The 21,192-nt window shown below is 33.3% G+C and overlaps 1 protein-coding gene, 1 long non-coding RNA gene and 1 pseudogene across 2 annotated transcripts; 1 reads left to right on the top strand and 2 right to left on the bottom strand.

The window, feature by feature from the left end:
* Positions 1-16,141: 16,141 nt before the first annotated feature.
* On the bottom strand, positions 16,142-16,765 carry LOC149261247 (receptor like protein 29-like). The gene has a single exon (XM_089368262.1). The coding sequence runs from the start codon at positions 16,763-16,765 to the stop codon at positions 16,142-16,144; it is 624 nt and encodes a 207-aa protein (XP_089224388.1).
* Positions 16,766-17,061: 296 nt separating this feature from the next.
* Positions 17,062-17,676, bottom strand: LOC149261246 (large ribosomal subunit protein uL14 pseudogene; annotated as a pseudogene).
* Positions 17,677-19,839: 2,163 nt separating this feature from the next.
* On the top strand, positions 19,840-20,191 carry LOC149261245 (uncharacterized). The gene is made up of 2 exons (XR_016248413.1): positions 19,840-19,965; positions 20,125-20,191. It is a non-coding gene; the product is annotated as an uncharacterized LOC149261245 (long non-coding RNA).
* Positions 20,192-21,192: the final 1,001 nt, after the last annotated feature.

The following is a 21,192-nucleotide window of genomic DNA, read 5'->3' as shown; positions in this document are numbered from 1 at the left end:
GCAATGTTGAAAAATTGGAGAATAATTTTAAAATGAAACTTTGTAGAAGGAAAAAGATATGAACTTTTGGATAACAATCAACTATAAAATATTGTGATATGTTTTTCGAAGGAGACTTTAAATGTGTGACTAGTTTGGCCAATGTATGATTTTTCATAGGAGCAAGGAATTTGGTGAACTCTTGATCCAACATAGGGTCTGACAGTTCCATGGCATAATAGAGTAATTGCTTAAGATTTTTGTAAAGTTTAAAGAGGGTTTTGATATTTGTTTTAAATAATAATTTGGTATTAAGATCAGTGGTGCTTTGGATGCATGGAAACAAAATGAGGGCTTAAGGCATGGTTAGGGTCAACACTTTAAGTTTAGGATTTTGAAACCCACAAAATTCTTTGTTACTTTGGGAGCTAGGGTAACCATTTGCCATCAAGGATTTAGTCAAATGAGAATTTTATTTCTCCAATAGCTAAGGAGCAAAAATTTGAGTGGCATGAGTAATAAGAGATTTTAGGACAATGGACTTTTGGGTTGGGTAATGTTGAGATGGGGCATGAAAGTATTTGTTAGTGTGAATATTTTCTCTATTAAGTTGGTGGGTGAGGAAGTCAACTAGAAGATGAGTGATGAGAACATCCAAAAAGGGAAGTCCTTAAATCCAACTCATGTCCTTGGTCATTTTCTTTCTTGCAAACTTCAATCCTCCATTAGAAGAACTTCCTCATTCATCAAGGACTCCTTTTACTTTATTTAAAAAACTAGTAACCTTCACCATGATGAATAATATATTATGGTTAGTTTTGGTACCATATCTCAGTTCACTAAAATTGTGGTTCCTAGAGTGATCAATCTTATCTCTAAATTAGTTGATTATAAAATCCTCAACCTCATTCAAGCTTGTCTTTCCTCGACTTTATTTTCATTCAAAGGTACATATTATGACCAAATAGAAGGTATAGCAATGGGATCCTCCTTATCACATGGTCACTAATACTTTTATGGAACACTCTAGAGGTTTGAGCTTAAACGCGTTGTATCATACACCAAAATGTGGGTACCATTTCGTAAATGACATCTTTGGCATTTTGCATCATGGCTAGTCCTTCCTTATCTACTTTCTTAACCATTTGAACAATATTCTTGTCATATTCAATTTACTATAAAATGAAAAAATATAAAACCCTTCTCTTTTTTAATGTGTTCATCTCTCGCCTTCTAGATGGCTCTCTCACCGCCCAAGTTTATAAAAAAAATACTCACACCAACTGATACATTCATGCCCAATTTCATCATCACCTGGCCCAAAATTATATCATTTTAAAACTCTTATTACTTCAGCCATTTGAATCTCTACTCCTCGGTTCTTGGAGAAATAAGAAGCTCATTTAACTAAATCCCTTGATTTCCAATGGTTACTCTAGATCCCAAATTAATGAAGTGTTTCATGAGGTTCAAAATCCTAAATTTAAAATGTGCACCCCACCCATGCATGGAGCCCTTATTTCACTTCCATACATGCAAGGCAATATCGATCTTGTCTCCAAAATATTCTCTAGAAGGAAAATCAAAATTCTCTTTAAACCCTACAAAAATCTTAAACAGTTACTTTATTCAATGATGGAAAGTTAGATCCTATGCTTGGGTTATGAGTTTACCAAATTCTTTACACGTGGAAAATCATAGATTAACCAAATTGAGCACACTTTTAAAGTATGTCTCAAGGAACATATTGCTAACATAATCCACAATAACACACCTCAATTTATTATTGTTAAGGATTCTTTCAAATAAAAACATCTCATTTGTTTTGACCAAACTAAGATCTTGGCCTCAACACCCTACTACACTTCTCCCATCATTCATGAAGCCCTAGAAATTGAAAAGCACCTAGATAATTTTAATCTATGAAAAGGAGTTCTCGGAATGGATAGGGTTTCTAAAACAGCGGTCTGCGTCGCCGCTACCCTGCAAACCAAAGATTAGGGCTACAATGGAACAGCACGAAACCTCTGTAGAAAATTGGTAGCTAGGTTAGCCGACTATGACATTCTATCAATGGTTTGGCTTTGTCTCAAACCAGATAATGAATCCTCTGCGTTAGATCGATTCCCACTCAAGTCAAGGGTGTGCTCTCTCTTCCTGAATCGGGGTGTTTTTTACTGTGTGGAACATGGATCTATAGTATCGGGATACAGTATGGAAGATACACCCCAGCATCAACCAGATCAGCTAGATGACAATTAGTTATACCCTGGTTTCTATCGATCTGTCGTCCACAAGCTTAAAGACAAAGGAGAGGTTGTCTGGCCGGATTGGGCTACGCGAGATTGGTTATGGGTCGTGTGGCATGTTGCGTCCCCATTTTCTTCTAGATTGGCAAGGGTTTGTGCCATTGAGTGGAGGTCGAGAATCGTTGCTATGGCGAATCTAGCCAAAGCCACCATGGCCTTGGAGGTCCGGGCTTTCTTGCTGATAGCTGGTACTCTCGGGATTGTGGCTAGGTCTCTGAAAAATTATCTCTGCAAGCTTGATCCAGAGATAACACGGTGTAGATAGAGTCCAAAGTTCTGTGGTACTCTTGGGTTTACAGAGAAAATGCCCGATCCAACATATCGAGGCCTTAACAAGGTTGTTCCACTATGTATGGAGGAAGATCTGATACAAATCTTCATCAAATCGATAGGGGGCAGACATTACTGCATGCAGCTCAGCAAGGGGATGAGTATCCAAGAGTTAAAGAAGGAAATCCAGATACAACTTGGAACCCCAACAAAATACCAAAATCTGATATATACAGGACATAGTCTGCAGGACAACCATACACTTTAGGACTATGGCATCATCAAAGATTCAACTATCATTCTTAATCTGAGACTGCGAGGCGGATGCAATGGAGCCAGCTCTAAAAATACAGGTTCCTTTCGTTAAAAAATGAAAAACAAACCAGCACCAACACCAGAGCTACCAGGCCCCTACATTGTGGAACAAAAACTGGAATCACCAATTCTTACAGTATCTATGCCGGTGGTAACTGATCTATACACAATCTATACAAAAATGTTGTTATCTGTAGATTTATGGTTTCTGGCCAAAATCTGATGCACTGCTTCAAATGATCTTCTCGACATGGTCATCTAACCGTGAAATTTACCTATGCCCAAAGTGGTTTTTTATAGTTAAATTCAACACAAAACAAGAAAGAGATAATATTATCAATCAAGGGTCTTGGTTTTGGGGCAATGCTAGCCTCTTCATCACCCCTTGGTTCCCTTATTCTGATGCCAATACTATGATAGTCTCAAAAATGCCTGTTTGGGTTAGGCTACTTAACCTCCCTCTACATTTTTGGCATCACAAAGTTTTAATAGCCATTAGGAATTCCTTTGGGAAATTCCTAAAAATGGATGAAGACAGACCTATTAGGGGAATATTCACATTTGCCATAATATTTGTAGAAGTGGACATGAGTCAGGGGCTACCTGATCACATCACATTGAATTTCAATAATTCTCTGTGGACACAACCGCTTGACTACGAGAACACAGCATTCAGATGTCGCAGATGCTTGCAAACAGGGCACCTCCAATATGCATGTCCACTGGCTAGGAAGGATCCCAAAGCGAATAAGAAACAACAAAAAAAGCCCAAAGGGTGGCAGTATACCAACCCACTGGAAGAAGAGGACATGAAGATAGAACCTACAGGAAACAAAACTGAACTTGACACACAAACGGGACAGGAAAATACACAGGAAGAGAACATCCCGGATACTAATTTGGGGCTATACAATATGAAACAGCGATAATAACTTCAATTGGAAGTAAGTGGCATCAAAAAAACTTATGGATCCGAAGGATCGAAAACTGAAAAAGAACATCCAATGAACACAATGGAAAACTAGCTTGCTATTATTGCACCCACTCCCAACACTAGAGGTCGACGAAAAGTGGAGAAGAAAAAGGGCAAAAAAGTATAGGCTAGTTGGATCTTTTTTTCTTTCTTTGCAATCTTTTGTTTTCTATCATTACACGAACAACACATCTGCATATGCTTTAAGCATCTACAAAATGTAATTTTTTCATATGAATAAAATTACGAGTTTTTCCTTACGAAAAATAAATAAATTAATCTATGAAAACTACTATAAGCTTAACCAACCTTGAAAGCCAATTATTCATCACATCAATCAATAAACCTTTCTTTATTACACCCCTGGTCTTCCTCCTCCTACCCCTTTTTTCCTCCTCCTACCCCTTTTTATTGAGTTTTCATGATATATTAATTTTCTAATCATTTTCACTTGCTTTTAAATTTCTTTAATCTTCATTTAATATTATAATATATAATAGTAATATAATCAACATTAATATTAATTTCTTTAATGCTTATTTTGATAATATTTCTAATCATTCTACTTTAGTTTATAATTGATTATTTTTACAATGTTTAAGTTTATCCATTAAAAAAAAAACTTTAAAAATTATTTATTTAATCTTACTTTATATTTTTGTTTGCAATAGATTATTGATAATCCCTAGATTCTCCATTTAAACTTTGATTAATGAAATATTCACTAACAATATTTGAGACCTTTCAAAACTTACAAAATACCCTTATAACAATATTTACTTTAAATTTAATTATGTATTTTTCCCATATTTTATATACTTTATTTAATATTTAAATTTTTATTATTATTTAATTAAATATAAGTATATCAAATATTAAAATATATATTTAAAAATTATTTAACTTAATCTTAATTATGTATTTTTTTCCTTTCTTAATTTATAATTATGATTGCGAATTAGAAACCCAATAAATATGTCTCATCATTAAAATAATGAATTGAAAATATTAAAGCTCCCATTACGAAATCTATAATCATCGAGCCAAAGATAGGCCTTTAGTCTTCCATATGGATGAGGATTACGAGGAAGTCCACTCAGCTACAAAAAAACAAAAGCCCAATCTACTGACATGAACATATGGATTTTAAGCTTTTTCGTTATGAACATATGGATTTTAACAAGCATCTCAGCGAGTTCACTGCATTCAAAGAAAGATAGCCACAGCCGCGGAAATGAAAGTATGGATAGCCACACAAGAATTTCAATAAACGATTGTCAATAAAAGACATTTCCATATCTCAAATTTATGATTTATAATGCAGTCGAATATATATTTTTGTTTGATTCGTGCCAAATCACAAAACCATTATCAATGTGCAGAAATCGCAGTTCAAAATAAAAATAAATTTTCACATACAGTGGCTGGATGTTGGAATGCCGGTGATTTAGAACAGGAGGAAAATGCTTTTGTAATGGCATGTATATAAGTCGGACAATGGTGTGCTGCAGGGGTCTGGTCAATCTACATTTAAAGATCTGTTTCCTTGCTGAAAGGGGTCCCAGAACTTTCTGTTTTTTTTGGTGTCTGTTTTCAGCGTTTGCTGAGATTATGTTTTTTCTGTATTTCTCTGTTCAGTATGTTATTTTGAACAGGACATAGTAGAGGTTTGATTGTTACCTTTTACTCCATCTATTTTCTTTCTGATGATAGCGAGAATGGCTTGTCTATGTTTAACGTACTTTCTTGCACCATCAACGAAAGCATTTTTTCTGTTTGAAAAAAAAAATTGATCCAACAGAGGTGTGCTCATGTATACTGTAAAATTTTACCAATTTCCTAGTTTTTTTTTTTTTTTTTTTTGCAATTTTTGCAAAAAATTAATTATTTTTGGTACTCTTTTGCTTGCTTATATATGTTGTTGGTTTTTTTTTTTTTGGTTTTTTTTACTCCCGTATTTAAAGAGAATAATTTTTTATAGGGTAAAAAAGTCTATCATAATTTAGTTGTTAAATCAACTAAAAAATAACTATCACTGACTAATGTAAATGAAATCACTATTATTAAAAAAAAACCACAAAAACCACAGGCAAACAATTTTGCTTTCACTCTGGCTAAATACTTTTAGGTCTTGTTGCAAAGTAAACATATGGGTTGCTGCATTTCTGACATTTTTTATTAGTAACTGAAAAGATTTATACTAAGTTACATGGTAGTATATGTATCTGCACATCATACAATATAGACTGTTTTGAATTTTAGTATGGATACCTGGAGAATCATCAATATATCTCATCCTTTGACAGAGATAGTTTAGAAATTCATCCATAATATACTCCTCCAATTTCTTCACATGTGTGGAAGCCAATTGTGACTAGGAAGGCGCGCCATGCATTTCTCTGAACGTTTGATTATATGGAAATTGCATCCACAGAGAGAAAATATCGACCACGTCATCAGAAATAGCAACATCAGGTGAAGATTTGGATGAAGTCTGTTATCTGCATAAAACAAATCCCCACAAAACCTGCTGTTAATTGTCAAAGGAGACCCAAACTATCATATTGTTCATTGAGAAGAGTTCTCTGTGCCCCGGCATGATATTAGTTTCCACTATAATAATCCCGTGCAATATTCTATAAGAAATTGAACAATATATTTCGGTAACGTAGATTAAAAAGAATACGAAGTTGCAGAGAGCAAAAATCCTGGAGCATGGTGGGAAGTTGGGTGTGGCAAACAAATACCTGCGCATATCGGCCTCAAATGGTAGGAGAAGTAGTTAATTCCCAATGTTTTCGAATCCTTGCTTCACTGCTGCTTCCATATCAGTTGGCTCAGGACTATATTCACGCTTTATGGGTTCCTTGAGTCTTGAATCTGCCATAAGGGAGAGCGAAGAAGCTCGCTTTAACCTGCCCTAAGTTGTTGACAAAAGTGTACTAAATACCCATCGCCACCCACGTGATACACAGTAGCTGGTCAGTAAGTCAACCTTCGATAACCACATGATTTGGCGCACTTTGAGGCACTACCATGCCGCTTCGTCAGCGAGAGTACTTGTATATGTCAAACGCTAATAGGTATGTGACAACGAAAAAGTTATACAACCTAAGAGCTATATCACAATTGGACAGTTCACACAGTACATCATAAATATCATAAATGGAATAATTGCAGTACGTAACCACAAATCCATGAGAAATATAAATATTTAGCCACTTGGTATTAATTTCATTGGGAAGGTTAACCCTTCAACATGTAGTTATGTAGTTTTATTGATAAGTGTATATTAAATATTAAAAAAAAAAAAAATTTCTAAAATATAGTTTATTTTTAAAAATTTCACAAATTCTCATCTCACCAAATAATTTATGGAATAATCTATAAGTTATATTTATTCCGGTTATTTATTAGAAGCTAAAGAAAATGCATATTAGTGGAACAAGGAAATGCCAACAACAAAAGAAATAGAGTTTTTTTGACGGTGTGAAAGAAATCAAAACATTCATTGTAATAACATTTGCAGCCCTAAGGTAAACCTAAAAATGAAAAATTAAGGCAAAATTTTATCAATAGGAAGATAACAAGAAAATACCTTCAGACTAAAGACTTGTGTTATGGAATACTGAGAAGACTTCAATAAGGGACTGAATTTGCAAGGAATAATTGGCTTGCTAGATTAATTCAGAGTTCTCGCCTCGACATTTGTTGTATGATTATATCTAAATTGAAAAAAACTAGACAAATGTTACTAGTGATGATATTGAAATATTTACTACTCTCGCCTCCTTTACTACTAGGTTTCCATCTCGATTCCAACAAACTGATTCGAAAACTGAATCACTTGCCTTACTTTTGCTTTTGTTGTTGATTAAAGGCCAACAACATGCTAGCATTAGACTGTGGACAATAATTTTCCCTCTATGGATGATGGGTTGCATAGCTTGCGCCCTCTATGGATGACGGGCTGCAAACAAAAATGGAAAAAATAGATGCAACTTGTAAGGAAAGAGCTCGAGAATAATCAGCATTGAAGAGGAGCTAGAATTGAGAGCATGCACAAAGTTGTTGAATGACTCATTAGGTATTCAATGCACTCTGTCACCCTATTGTAGGTGTAATAGCCCCAACTTGGGTGAAGATTCAATGAAGGCTCAGTTCACAATTAAATTAACTGAGTGAATTTGTACTCACACTCAGTGACTTTTCCTTCAAAAAATTCCATAAGTGAAGTGGACAGTGGAGAAATTAGTTTTGTTACTTTGGAAAATTCAAAGTAAGGGATAGAACTAGTCATTCTTTTCTAAGAATAAGTGGAGAGATAAATCAAACAATGAATAACTTTGTTCCCTCCAATTCCATATTAAATGTTATCTAGAAGTAAAGCATTGAATTTACAAGCCATTGTTTCTATATGGAAACATCGAGGTTCCCAAAGTCCTGTAGATTTGGACCCATTAAATTAACATTACCTTCACACTAAACATCTTATTTAATCCAATTAACATAACGATATTTCACACAAATATTGATTTACTAAATTAAACTTAAGTTGTAATATTAATTACAATATGTATATACAATTATGCAAATTAAATCCTAGATTAGGATGGGTAGTACTAAGCTATCTACTATACAACATTAGGGTTGGATTTGAGTGAGGATAGACCCCTATTAGTCACGTACCTAAGGCCCTTTTAATTTTTGTACATAGTCACCAATGCTTTGTACTATGGAGGGACATCCCAATTATTTGTCCCATTGTGATGGATGCAATACTATAGATGACATTTCATTTATGTATTAGATGGAAAATGGCATGGCATAGTAGTATAGAAAAATCAAAAGAAAAAAGTAGTTTTAAATTTATTTTGCAAATCTAAATTTAGTTAGAAAACAACCAAAAATATTTAATACATATTTCCAACTATAATTATTTTAAATTTAACATTTTATATTATTTTGTATTGCTTAACATCGTTTTAATTAAAAATTTAATTCATTAATTATAAACAACTATAATATTATATTATATTTTCCTAATATATATTATATTAGTTAATATAAATTATTATTATATTAATATAATAATTTGTTTATTTGAAAATAATATATTTTTGAATAAAATTGTGATTTTTGATTTCAAAATAAATTTGTGAAATTTTAATATATTTATATTATATTATTATACAATTTACAAGTGTGAATTTAAAAAATTTACATTAAAATTTTAAACAGAACATTTAAAAATTAAATTAAACATTTTAATTTTAATGAAAAAATAAAACATAAAGTAATTGCGTATATATCCACCAAAATAAATAAATTGTACATGAAGGTTTTGACATTAACCCTTAGTTTTTTATTGATAAATGCGGTTATCTGACAAATATGAAAACGTTGTATGTCAGACACGGTCCATGGTCTAATAAAGTCCATGCACTAGCTTATAAATAGTTTGTGATGACTTATTTCAATTTAGATTAATAATTTTAAGTCTGGCAGGATTTTGAACGCTTTTCGATTAGAGAGTATAGTATAAATTAGTTTGGTTAGTAACCATTCATTCATATTTTTTTTGTAAGTCCAGTGATTAAGGAATTTAAGAGTATGTACTCACTATTAATTTACTTGTATTTGATGAACGCTTTTCGATTAGAGAGTATAGTATAAATTAGTTTGGTTAGTAATTCATTCATATTTTTTTAAGTCCAGTGATTAAGGAATTTAAAAGTATGTACTCACTATTAATTTACTTGTATTTGATGGAGTATTGGGTAGATGAAATTGCATTAGGAAAGAAAGAATGTGTGACATCAATAGGAAAGAAATATAAGGAGAGAGTATAGTATAAATTAGTTTGGTTAGTAACCATTCATTCATATTTTTTTGAAGTCCAGTGATTAAGGAATTTAAAAGTATGTCTTCACTATTAATTTAGTTGTATTTGATGGAGTATTGGGTAGATGAAATTGCATTAAGGAAGAAACAATGTGTGACAATGGGAAAGAAATATAAGGAGGAGAAATATAAGGAGTTGTCATTTTTATTTAGGGTCAACATAGAAATAGGATTAAATTTTAAAAGCTTAAAAATATATATTTACAGGTTATTAAAAATATTGTTTTTTTTTTTAAATATAAAAATTTAATCTAGCAAATTTTGATATTTTAAAATATTTTTGAAAGATAAATTTTTTAATGGGATGGCCAAAAGGCCGAGGGAGGGATGTGATTATTTTTCAAGAAAAATTGTGAACTCTTTATACTATTCTAAAAACAAAATATGTACTTTTAAAATTAAGAATATTTTTTTTTTGTTGTTTTTTGTGATTTGATGTCAACAATTACTTTTTTAATAGCGATTATTACATCTATTAAATAAAAAAACTTATTCTACAACCTTATATGATTATAATGTAAAAAAGATAAATTTTCCAACTCATATTAAATCTGTATTTAAAATAAATTTATAATGATGTTATCACCTTCAAAGCTCATGCCTTTTAGTTGTCACATACCTATTAGCTTTCGAGAATTACAAGTGCTCCCGCTGACGAAGCTACATAGTGGTCGATCAAAGTGCGCCATATCCTTTAGCTACCGAAATATCATGTGAGTGACCATGGGTTAGCAGTACACTTTTTCCAACTTGCGGAAAAATGGACGACTTTCTGCCGTTTAAAGCGTCCTTTTTCGCTGCCCTTTGGCAGATTCAAGAGTTAAGGGACGGAGAAAGCGTCAAGATAGTCATCAGCAAACTGATATGATGGAAGCGGCATTGAACAAAGGTCGAACTAACGATGGATTTGATTTATTGATTTTTTATCATAATCAATGAATGTTTAACATGTCAAGAGAGAATAGAATCCAGGTGGGGGAGCCTTAATATTTTCAATTTATTATTTTTATACGGATGGATTTGATTTATTGATTTTTTTACCATAGTCAATGAATGTTTAACATGTCAAGAGAGAATAGAACCCAGGTGGGGAAATTAAACAATTTATTATTTTTATACGGATGGATTTGATTTATTGATTTTTTTACCATAGTCAATGAATGTTTAACATGTCAAGAGAGAATAGAACCCAGGTGGGGAAATTAAACATGGTAGCTTCTTTTTACAGTTATAAAATTAAGAAAATAGAAAATACGTATTAAATTAAATATTTTTTTAATATAAGGATTAAATATTTAGTATAATAATATTAATTAAATAATAATAATAATTTAAATATTAAATTAAAGTATAAAAGATTGTAAATTTAAAAAACATATAATTAAAATTTAATCTAGATATTATTGTAAGAAATCTAAATTAAGAAAAAATTTCAGTAGGCATTTCAAATTATCTTGTGTGGTTCATCGCACATGACAAGATGAAGAGGCAGCTGTAAAGACTCATGTTTAAATAACAGCTATAAAAGCTACTAGTTTATTATTATATTTTTTTGTCAATAATAATAAACAACTATATATATATATATATATATATATTTAAGCTTGGAAGGTCTTTTATTTTCTATTTAGAAATAGCAAACTTACACCATTTATGTGAGATAAGTGGCCTCAATTTGCCCAGTGGGAAACCAAGTCTGTTGGCCACCTATCCTCGTTATACGCCATCCAAAAACAGTAAAGTATGAGCCTTTTTAACCAAGCTAGATAAGTTTCAATTTCATGGTAGGACTCTATATGTCTATCTATCATAAGCATGCATATTTTTAAAGTAAATGCTACCCGTAAAAACAAAAAGTGCCCAGATTAACTGGCTATTCCTGCTGCTCTTCTAAAGTTGAATTGACCGGAGCCAGGTCCTTGGCAGAATCACTAGGCATCTCAGCTAGTTCGATGATGCAAGGGATGTGCCTTTGAATTCTATCCAGCAGATGTCCTACTTGTGAAGCTGAAATTGAATTTGCTGCAAATCTTTTTTATAGTTGGGCATATCTTGGATGGTCAGTGCCATCCCCACTGATATTTTCTCCATCGCCTTCCCCATTAGGCTCTTCATAAGCCAATATAGATAAAGGGTCTGTTTAAACTGGGTTATTCTGCCTCTGGTATTCCCGAGATCCGGGATTACAGTCCTCCAATTCTCAATCTCCTCTTCGGTCTCGCCTTCCTGTTTAATTTCTCCCTCCCATTCTTCCAACAACTTACGGATACCAGCATCTGTTCCCTCCCTGTAAGCCATTGCAGCTTCGCTGATGAGGTGTTCTACCGGTTTTCTTCCTCTTCTCGGTTCCAAGGTGCTCAAGCCATCTTCCCAGGCTCCCTCTCACGTCCTCCATGCCCTCTTTGTCTTGTCGGTTGAGCCAGTCGCCTTGCCCTGTCTTGCTACTCTCTGCTCCCTTCGCACTGCCACTCACACGTAGTTCTGTTGACTGACCCCTCTCGCAACGACGCAAAAGTGCCCATGCATAGGTGAACCTTCCCATTCCCCTCTGCCCATTCAAGGGTCCCCCAGCATGGTTGAGCCTTCCCATTCCCCTCTGCCCAGTTAAGCTACGCCACTCCTCGACTTTCCCTCATGCCTACCCTTCCCCATTGCAGTGCTTCTTCCACTCCACCCAAACAGTCATGCGAATTCACTCTACTGCTCTCAAGGGAGGCTTCCCATCCACTGACCAAGTTGACACTCAGTACTCCCCAAGCCAGAACACTAAAACAGACAGTAGCCAACCCAAGCCTGTGTTGTTCTCCCTAGCTAGGCCTGCAATTCCCCTCCCCTGGCTTCTCCCGAGCCCTCCATCTATAAACAAATAATGTTTCCATAGCAAGAGGGTTGCAGGACAAAGAAACATAGCCAAATTCGCTCCACTGATGTCGTCGATAATACCTCCACCTCCTTGCTCCAGTGCTCCATCTCCCACCAACGTTCGCAACAATGCAGTTATCACTCCCCTGCACTGCCTTAACTCCACAATCTATCATGCCATAACCTCTCCCTTATCCTTCCTTACCTACAGCGTCTCCCACCTTGTTCTTGCCATGTCTGCCACCTTTCCTACCACCTCTGCTTGTATGCATGTGGGAGGCCACCGCACCCATCGCCATGAGCGTGTTGGGGACGGTGGAGAATACCTTGCCATTAATCTTCATAACTGTCTTGACTGCATATCGTCATTTCCAACCTCGAGCATAGACCCTGATCGGGGTTATTAATTATTAGTAATAGGTTAAAAAAATTGTCTAGAAAAAAAATCAAAATTTAAATAAAGAACAAGATAAAAAATAATGAAATAAATCAAGACCCTATTATTGATAAATAAATTCTTTTAAGTTTGAGAAGTGAGAAGTTTGAAGTTTTCGGTGGACATTTTATTAGGTAAAGTTTAGGGTAGACTCTTCATCATCAATAATTATAAAAATTTTAAAATTATTATAAATATATATATAAAGGTAAGTTTAAGTATATAATTATTGAAAGAAAAAATTGAAAAATAATTATAAATTTTATTGAAAAAAATCAATTATAAAATAAAATGAAATATTAAAAATATTATCTAAAAAATATTTTAAAAATATTATATTTATAATATTATGGATTATATTAAAATATACTATAAAATTAAATTAAGATTGTACTGATTTAAAATGAAAGGACAAAAAGGTCAGAAGCTTTAGAGAACAAATATAATATATAATGAGAACTAATAAAAACAATAATATTATGTTTATAATAGTGTATATTATAATATTAAATTAAGATTATACTGATTTAAAATGAAAAGGAAAAAATATGAGAAGGGTCAGAGAACAAATATAATATATAATGAGAAATATTAAAAAAATAATATCATATTTATCATATTATTGATGATATTAAAATATACTATAATATTAAAATTGTTAATGATATTTAAATTGTTAATGATATTAAAATATAGAATGATATTAAATTAAGATTACACTGATTTAAAATGAAAAGGAAAAAAAATGAGATGAGAAATATTAAAAAAATAATATCATATTTATCATATTATTGATGATATTAAAATATACTATAATATTAAAATTGTTAATGATATTAAAATATAGAATGATATTAAATTAAGATTACACTGATTTAAAATGAAAAGGAAAAAAAATGAGATGGGTTAGAGAACAAATATAATATATAATGAAAAATAATAATAAAAAAAACCTTATTATTAAAAAAAAACCAAAAAAATCACTCTAGCTAAATGCTTTTAGATCCTCAACCTTAAAAAAAAATTCTATAATGTTTTATTCTAAATAAGTCCAAAAAAAAAAACAAAAACGTGATGCAAAGTAAACACATGGGTTGGTGCATTTCTGACATTTTTTTATGAGTAACTGAAAATATTTACACTAAGTTACATGGTAGTACTAGTATATGTATGTGCACATCATACAACATAGACTCTTTTAAATTTTAGTAGTGGGACTTGGAGAATAATCCATATATCTCCTCCTTTGACAGAGATAGTTTAGAAATTCACCCATAATATACTCCTCCAATTTCTTCACATGTGTGGAAGCCAATTGCGAATCTGAAGCCGCGTGATACATTTCTCTGAACATTTGCTTATATGGAAATTACATCCACAACGAGAAAATGTCGACCATGTCCTCAGAAATAGCAAGAGCAGTTGTAGATTTGGATGAAGTATGTAATTTGCATAAAACAAATCCCCACAAAACCTGTTGTTAATTGTCAAAGGAGACCCAAACTATCATGATGTTCATTGAGAAGAGTTCTCTGTGCCCCGGCATGATATTAGTTTCCACTATAGTAATCCCGTGCAATATTCTATAAGAAATTGAACAATATATTTTGGTAACGTAGATTAAAAAGAATACGAAGTTTCAGAGTGCAAAAATCCTGGAACATGGTGGGAAGGTGGGTGTGGCAAACAAATACCTGCGCATATCGACCTCAAATGGTAGGAGAAGTAGTTGATTCCCAATGTTTTCGACTCCTTTCTTCACTGCTACTTCCATATCAGTTGGCTCATGACTGTATTCACGCTTTATCGGTTCCTGTTAACTCTGGAATCTGCCATAAGGGAGAGCAAAGAAGCTCGCTTTAAACTGCCTCAAGTTGTTGAGAAAAGTGTAGTAAATACCCATTGTCACCCACGTGATACACAGTAGCTGGTTGGTAAGTCAACCTTCGATAACCACATGATATGGTGCACTTTGAGTCATGGCAAGAGCTATTTCCAAATCTGTTGATCCATTAATGCCCTCCCTTACAGTACTGATCCCTCATCCTTATGTCATTCTACCGTAGGCGTTGTCGTCGTCCCTCACAGTGCCCATCATGCATGCATGCATGCATGCTATGGCATGCTACTCCCAGAAAAATCCGGCGACCTGCCTGATCAATGTTTCTGCTCGTCTACGCTTGCCCGCCTCCACTGCAGCGCGCTCTATGCGGTATTAATGGCATTTGATAAAAGTACTTATTCTCGTTGTCAGATTTGAATGCGTCACATTCGACTGCACAGGATATTTGAATACCGGCTTTCGGATTTCCCAGATTGCCTCAAGATTTTCCACGGATTATTGCTTCCGGCAGGTACTTTCATTCCACGTTCAGCTTAAATTTTCGGATATTAATGGATTTTATTTGTTCTTTCGCCAAATTTTGGCTTGATCGTTACACCGGTTGTTGCGAATAGTTTTGGCTAACTATTCTTTGAAGTTATTCTTGCAATTTTCAGCCAAAATTTTGATTCACAATTCTATTTTTCCTGGTTTGCTTCAACGGATTATTGCTTATGGCAGGTATTCCACTTCACTTTAAGCTTAAATCTTTGGATATTAAAGGTTTTCTTTGCTCTGTAGCCTGAATTGTAAAAATATTTGTTGATCCCTACACCGGTCGATGTGGATGGTTCTTCAGGAATCCTCCCAACGAGGTTTAAATTGCTATCCAGAGCCAAATAGGTAAGATTCTTTAACGTACCCATGGTTTCAGGAATCCTCCTAGCGAGGTTTGCATTAGACAGCCCAATACTTTCCAACCCACTTAATTTGTCCTAGAAATCATGTATCAATCCACCCAATGGATTGCCACTGAGATGAATATCTCTCAAACCTAGCATTCTTCTCAGAAACAATGGAATTCCCCCAGAAAAATTATTATAACTTACATCGATCATCAGCAAACCTCCCAACTACCCCAAACTATCTCAAATAATGCCACTTAATTTATTCAAGCTCACGTCCAGTTTCGAGAGCTTCTGAAGTTTTCCAAGCTCTCTAGGAACCTGCCCATCAAGCATGTTTCTACTGAAATCCAATATAACCAAATCCTAGAGCTCACCCACATCACTAGCAATCGAACCATTGAACAAATTCCCACTCAGAACAAGCTGTTGAAGTCCTTTCAAACGCCCAATCTCGGCAGGAAGAGCTCCTCCAACATTTGTCCCTGTTAAAATGAGTCTCTTCAGTCTTACCAGATTGCTAATATCAATGCTCAGGATTCCATACAAAGAAGGATTATCTTGGAAAACGAGCTCTTGAAGATGGCTTCCTAAAGTCCATATATATGGAGGAATAACAGTGAGTTGGGCATCAGAGGTGAAGCATTTGTAGAAGAAAAGCTTCCTCAGGAGAGGGAACTTTAAAATCGAAGGGCTAAAGGAAGCATTCCTGCCACAGATGGGATTATTGGAGTACTCTGAAACCCATCCAAGATTAATTTCTACAATGTGCCATTCCTTGTCGTCTTTGTCAATGTCGCAAACGATTCCATGAGGCCCACCCGTACATAGATTATCTGGATAAGAGGATTTCCAGTTTATTTCTGGATTAATGGCTTCCAGGACTTCGTATACTGTTGCTTCTTCGCTGCTATCCAGTGCAGGTTCACCATAGTTCTCTGCAAGGGCAAGGGCTATGATTAAACTGAATAGGGCATGCAAAAACGTCATTCGAATACAAATCTTGCAAAGCCTCTGATTACGCAAAGTTTAAACACCGTTTGCTGTAGTACGCACTGCAACTGTGATTTCCATGGCTATTTTAGTTCATTTAAGCCTTAAAATGATGCATATTTTTAGGATTTACAAGCTTTAAAGAATCACTGGTCCTGTTCACAGCAAAGGACGTGTGTTTTTTTCCTTCAATTAGCCATGGACATTGTTCATTTTCTGGATTTCTCTTTCTGGTAAAGAGGTCATTAGATCACCTTTTGCCCCTCCAAGAATCACAGTTAACAAATAATTAATTTTTATTTTTTTTAACTCAAAACACAACCAAAAATTTCACATACATGTTATATCTCACTACAACATAAATTGAGCAGCTTTAAAATTTCTAGATTTGTCAAAATCCCCTAAAAGATGTTACCAAACCAACTACTAAGCATATTGCGCAATCTCGCTAATTACACAATAGCATTTGCTGCACTGGCAATTCTAGGCCACAAATCAGTGCACTCTTTCCCAATGGGCCCTCTAATAGTAGAACCTTTCATTTCTCCCTTTGGATTTACTATGACGCCCACATTATCTTCAAAATACATATAAACGCCATCCTTTCGGCGCCAGGGCTTCCGCTGGCAAACAATGACAGCAGGCATAACCTTCTTTCTCAGGTCAGGCTTTCCCTTCTTGACAGTGGCCATGACCATATCCCCCACACAAGCCGCAGGAAGTCTGTTGAGACGACCCTTGATTCCCTTCACAGAAATTATGTACAAGTTCTTGGCTCCTGTGTTATCTGCACAGTTCACCGTGGCTGCCACTGGCAGACCCAGTGACATCCTGAACTTGTTCCCTGCACTACCTCCACGACCTCTCTTAGACATGACTGCTCCACCTTGTTTCTCTTGTCTTCACCAAAAGACCAAATAATTAAATATTATTAAGAAGTTATAACATTAAATAAAAAGTGATTAATAATTCTAATTTCGTATTCAAAATATACGATAAGTGTAACCTCAAATATTATGATGAAAAATCGTAAAGTTTAGAGCCTAAAGTCGGAGTAAGAACACACCTTCAATTTTTATTCGGAGCACCAACTTGAGCATGAAGGCCTGAAGGCTAAGATTACTGTTAACGATCAGACGAATCCTAAATATTTGTTTGAGTAAGAAGATGGTAATTTATTTTTTGGATGAGATTAACTTTGGTTTAAATTTTTTCTAAGTGATTGGAGGTAATGCTGGTAATAATCTTGGGTTTTAGTGACAATCTGAATGAATGAACCTCTGTTATCTGGTTGGGATTCTGGCCGATTAGAAATTCCCACCCTTCAATTATTATATATAAATTTTTAAATAATAGAAAGATTTAAGAACATTTTATTCTATTCCAGTTTTTAAAATTTTAGTGTTTAAAATGGATTTACAAGTAATTTCTTCAAGTGCAAATTTCTTTGATACACTCTCTTGTCTAGGATTTGGAAATTTTTTACTCGAGTCATGAAACTCTTTCCTTAACCAACAAAGTTGTTTAATGGCCCTCTTCTAGAGGCAATTCCACTCCAAAAATCTAGCAAACAAGGGTGTCACCTTGAGGGGGTTTAAATTAATATTTTAATTAAGTAATTTGGTTTTGTTCACCTTGAGGATTTTTTATAGACATATATTTTGATTTAAATTGTAGGGAAATAAGGATTTTTTTAACAAAAACTAATGGATATTTAATTTAAGTAAATATTTAATATATTTTTATTTTCATTTTTTTTATTGTGTATAGTTAACTTAAATATTTAATTATTATCTATTTCAAATAGTAATAAAATTTAATTTATTAAATTATAAAAGTATATATTTTTAGGCCTATATTTTTAAAAAGTTGATAGTTATGGTTAACCACAAAGAAATAAATATGAATATTGATTTTTATTTTAAAGTGTTTTTATGATGTTTTTAACAACACTATTGTTTACATATTCATTTATAAGGAAGTAAGAAAATGGAGGAAAGTAGACATGAATGGGAGGTAATTATCAAAGGCACCAAGCAAGTGTTCACTTGTCTTGTTGGTGGTTGTACGGGGACCTTGAGTCGATCTAAGCTATCTAGCTTTAATCGCCATTACGCTACCATGCACAATCTCCCACCAATTCCTCCACGTCAAAGAGGTCAAGTAAGAGATGCAAATGCTAAATGGGTTTTCAAATCAACAAGTGCAGTTAAAAGACAACATGCAAAAATACAATATGATTTAGATGTAAGGCTATGTCGTGCACGACAACAAGCATATAAAAAATTTGTCAATGAAGAAATTATTTCAGCTCTAAGTATTTATTTGTATATGCTTTTTTATTAATATTGTCAATGAAGAAATTCTTTCAGCTGTAAGTATTTATTAGTATTTATTTGTATATGTTTTTTATTAATATGAATTTATTGTTGTGGACTAAATTCATTGAAACTTGTTTTCACAGTCAGTTGTTACATTTGATCAGCTCAATGATACTTCTAAGCATAAAATTTGTGAAAAAATTCAACGTTGGGATCAGAGTCTACCTCGTAGACGTATGGAAACAATGAAGCGGATAGATATTGCTTTAAAAGAGAAAGTAAGGATTGAGGTTCCTGATGATGTGGGGGAAGAAAGATTATATGGGCACAACCATATATTAAACTTTGATGAAACTAATCATGACAATGACAACACAGTTGAGTCCATTTTTTTGCATATATTAATTCTTTAGACATTTTAACATTAAATAATATTTATATTTATTATAATTGTATACTAATTTCTCATTGTTATTGATATGCGTAGCCTAATCAACAAAATTCCCTAAATTCAAGCTACCAACTATTATGACGCTCGCCTAGATTTCAAGGTTTTCAAGGGGTTATTGGGCCAGCAAGTTTTTAATCCATATAACCTATCCCACAAAAAACATTAATATATAAATTTTTATGTTTTACCATAATGATGGGATGAGAAATGGATGTTCTATATTCTATATTGTTATCCTTGATTTGTTTTGATTATATATGTGTGTGTGTGTGTGTTTGTTATATTTCTTATTTATGGTGCAGGTGTTCCCTTTGGAACCATTGCAATCAATGAAAACCCTTGAAGATTGTCAAAGCCTTAAGAATAATGGAAATGAAATGGTTCAAATGCTACAACCTTCTTTACATCCAATGTCACAATGCAAAGTAAGATTATATTTATTTATACTCTTATAATTTTATCATATTTTTACATTTAATTCTATTTGAGTCACATACTTATATCTATGTATAATCTAATGTTCAAAGTAATGAATATACATCTCCTAAAACACCTTTGCACATGTATGATGGTGGACATGATAGTCAGCAAAAATCACATTCTCCTCAACCATTGTGACATTCATCTAGACTTCAAGATAATTTAAGAGAGGTAAGTTATATACTATATATCTTAGCTCATAATAACATTGACATATTTTTTTATGACTAGTTAATGCATTGTCTTTTCATATTCGTTACATGTTCCCCATATTTTCATTATATCTATATGGATTTTGATATTTATTGATAGCTAGTTAATGCATTGTCTTTTCATATTTGTTACATGGTCCCCATATTTTCATTATATCTATGTGGATTTTGATATTTATTGATAATGTTTTAATTTCCACAGAAAACAAAAAAGATAAATGTTGATGCTATGGTTAAAAGGACCAAAATCACGCCAAAGGACTTGAAAGCACGTGGGTTCAAGTCACGCAAACAATACATAGAGCATATATGCTCAACTAGCATTGCTCTCACTAAACCCACTAGGTTTGCTACTTTGAAGCCTAAACATTCCAACAAGTTTAAATGACTTAGGCTACAATAATAGAACTTTAGCCATTGTTTTTTCTATAAAGGGGCTTCAAGGACAGTTTCAATAAATTAACTTTCTTTTATTTTGTTTTAAATGTTTTGAATACCAATACTTTTGGCACCTAAAACATAAAAGATACATTTTGTTTAATGAGAACTCGTTTTATTTAGATATATAAAGTATGAGTTTTTGTTTGTGGAATATTACATGTGCTCCCTCCAACTAGGCATATATCTTTATCATTTTTTAACATCAAAAGTTTTGACAAAATCTTGCTAAATTTGATCTTGGGTTAAGTAAAATTTGTTTTATAACAAATGTTATTTAAAAGGTTATCAATCTTTGGAATATTATATATAGTTTAGTCACATTTTTGTTGGTATTTCTATGCACTATGGATGGGTAGAAATCTATGATATTCAAGATAGAATTTGATTCATTGAAGAGCTAGTGATAAAAAATGCAAAAAGATATGACTTTTATTTACGAAATATTATATACAATTCATGTATTTAAAGATGCATATATTTCTTGAATGCATTACTTTACATAAAAAGTGTTAATAATTG

Source organism: Pinus tabuliformis, chromosome 6, assembly GCF_031772625.1.
Source record: "Pinus tabuliformis cultivar Carrire ecotype Pingquan chromosome 6, CPIR1, whole genome shotgun sequence".
NCBI lineage: Eukaryota > Viridiplantae > Streptophyta > Pinopsida > Pinales > Pinaceae > Pinus > Pinus tabuliformis.
Note: the sequence above shows the minus strand (reverse complement) of the source record. Positions and strands in the feature narration are given on the sequence as shown.

What these genes read in the sequence shown, in the direction of transcription:
- LOC149261247 (XM_089368262.1), bottom strand. Translation starts at nt 16,765, where the DNA reads ATGACGTTTTTGCATGCCCTATTCAGTTTAATCATAGCCCTTGCCCTT.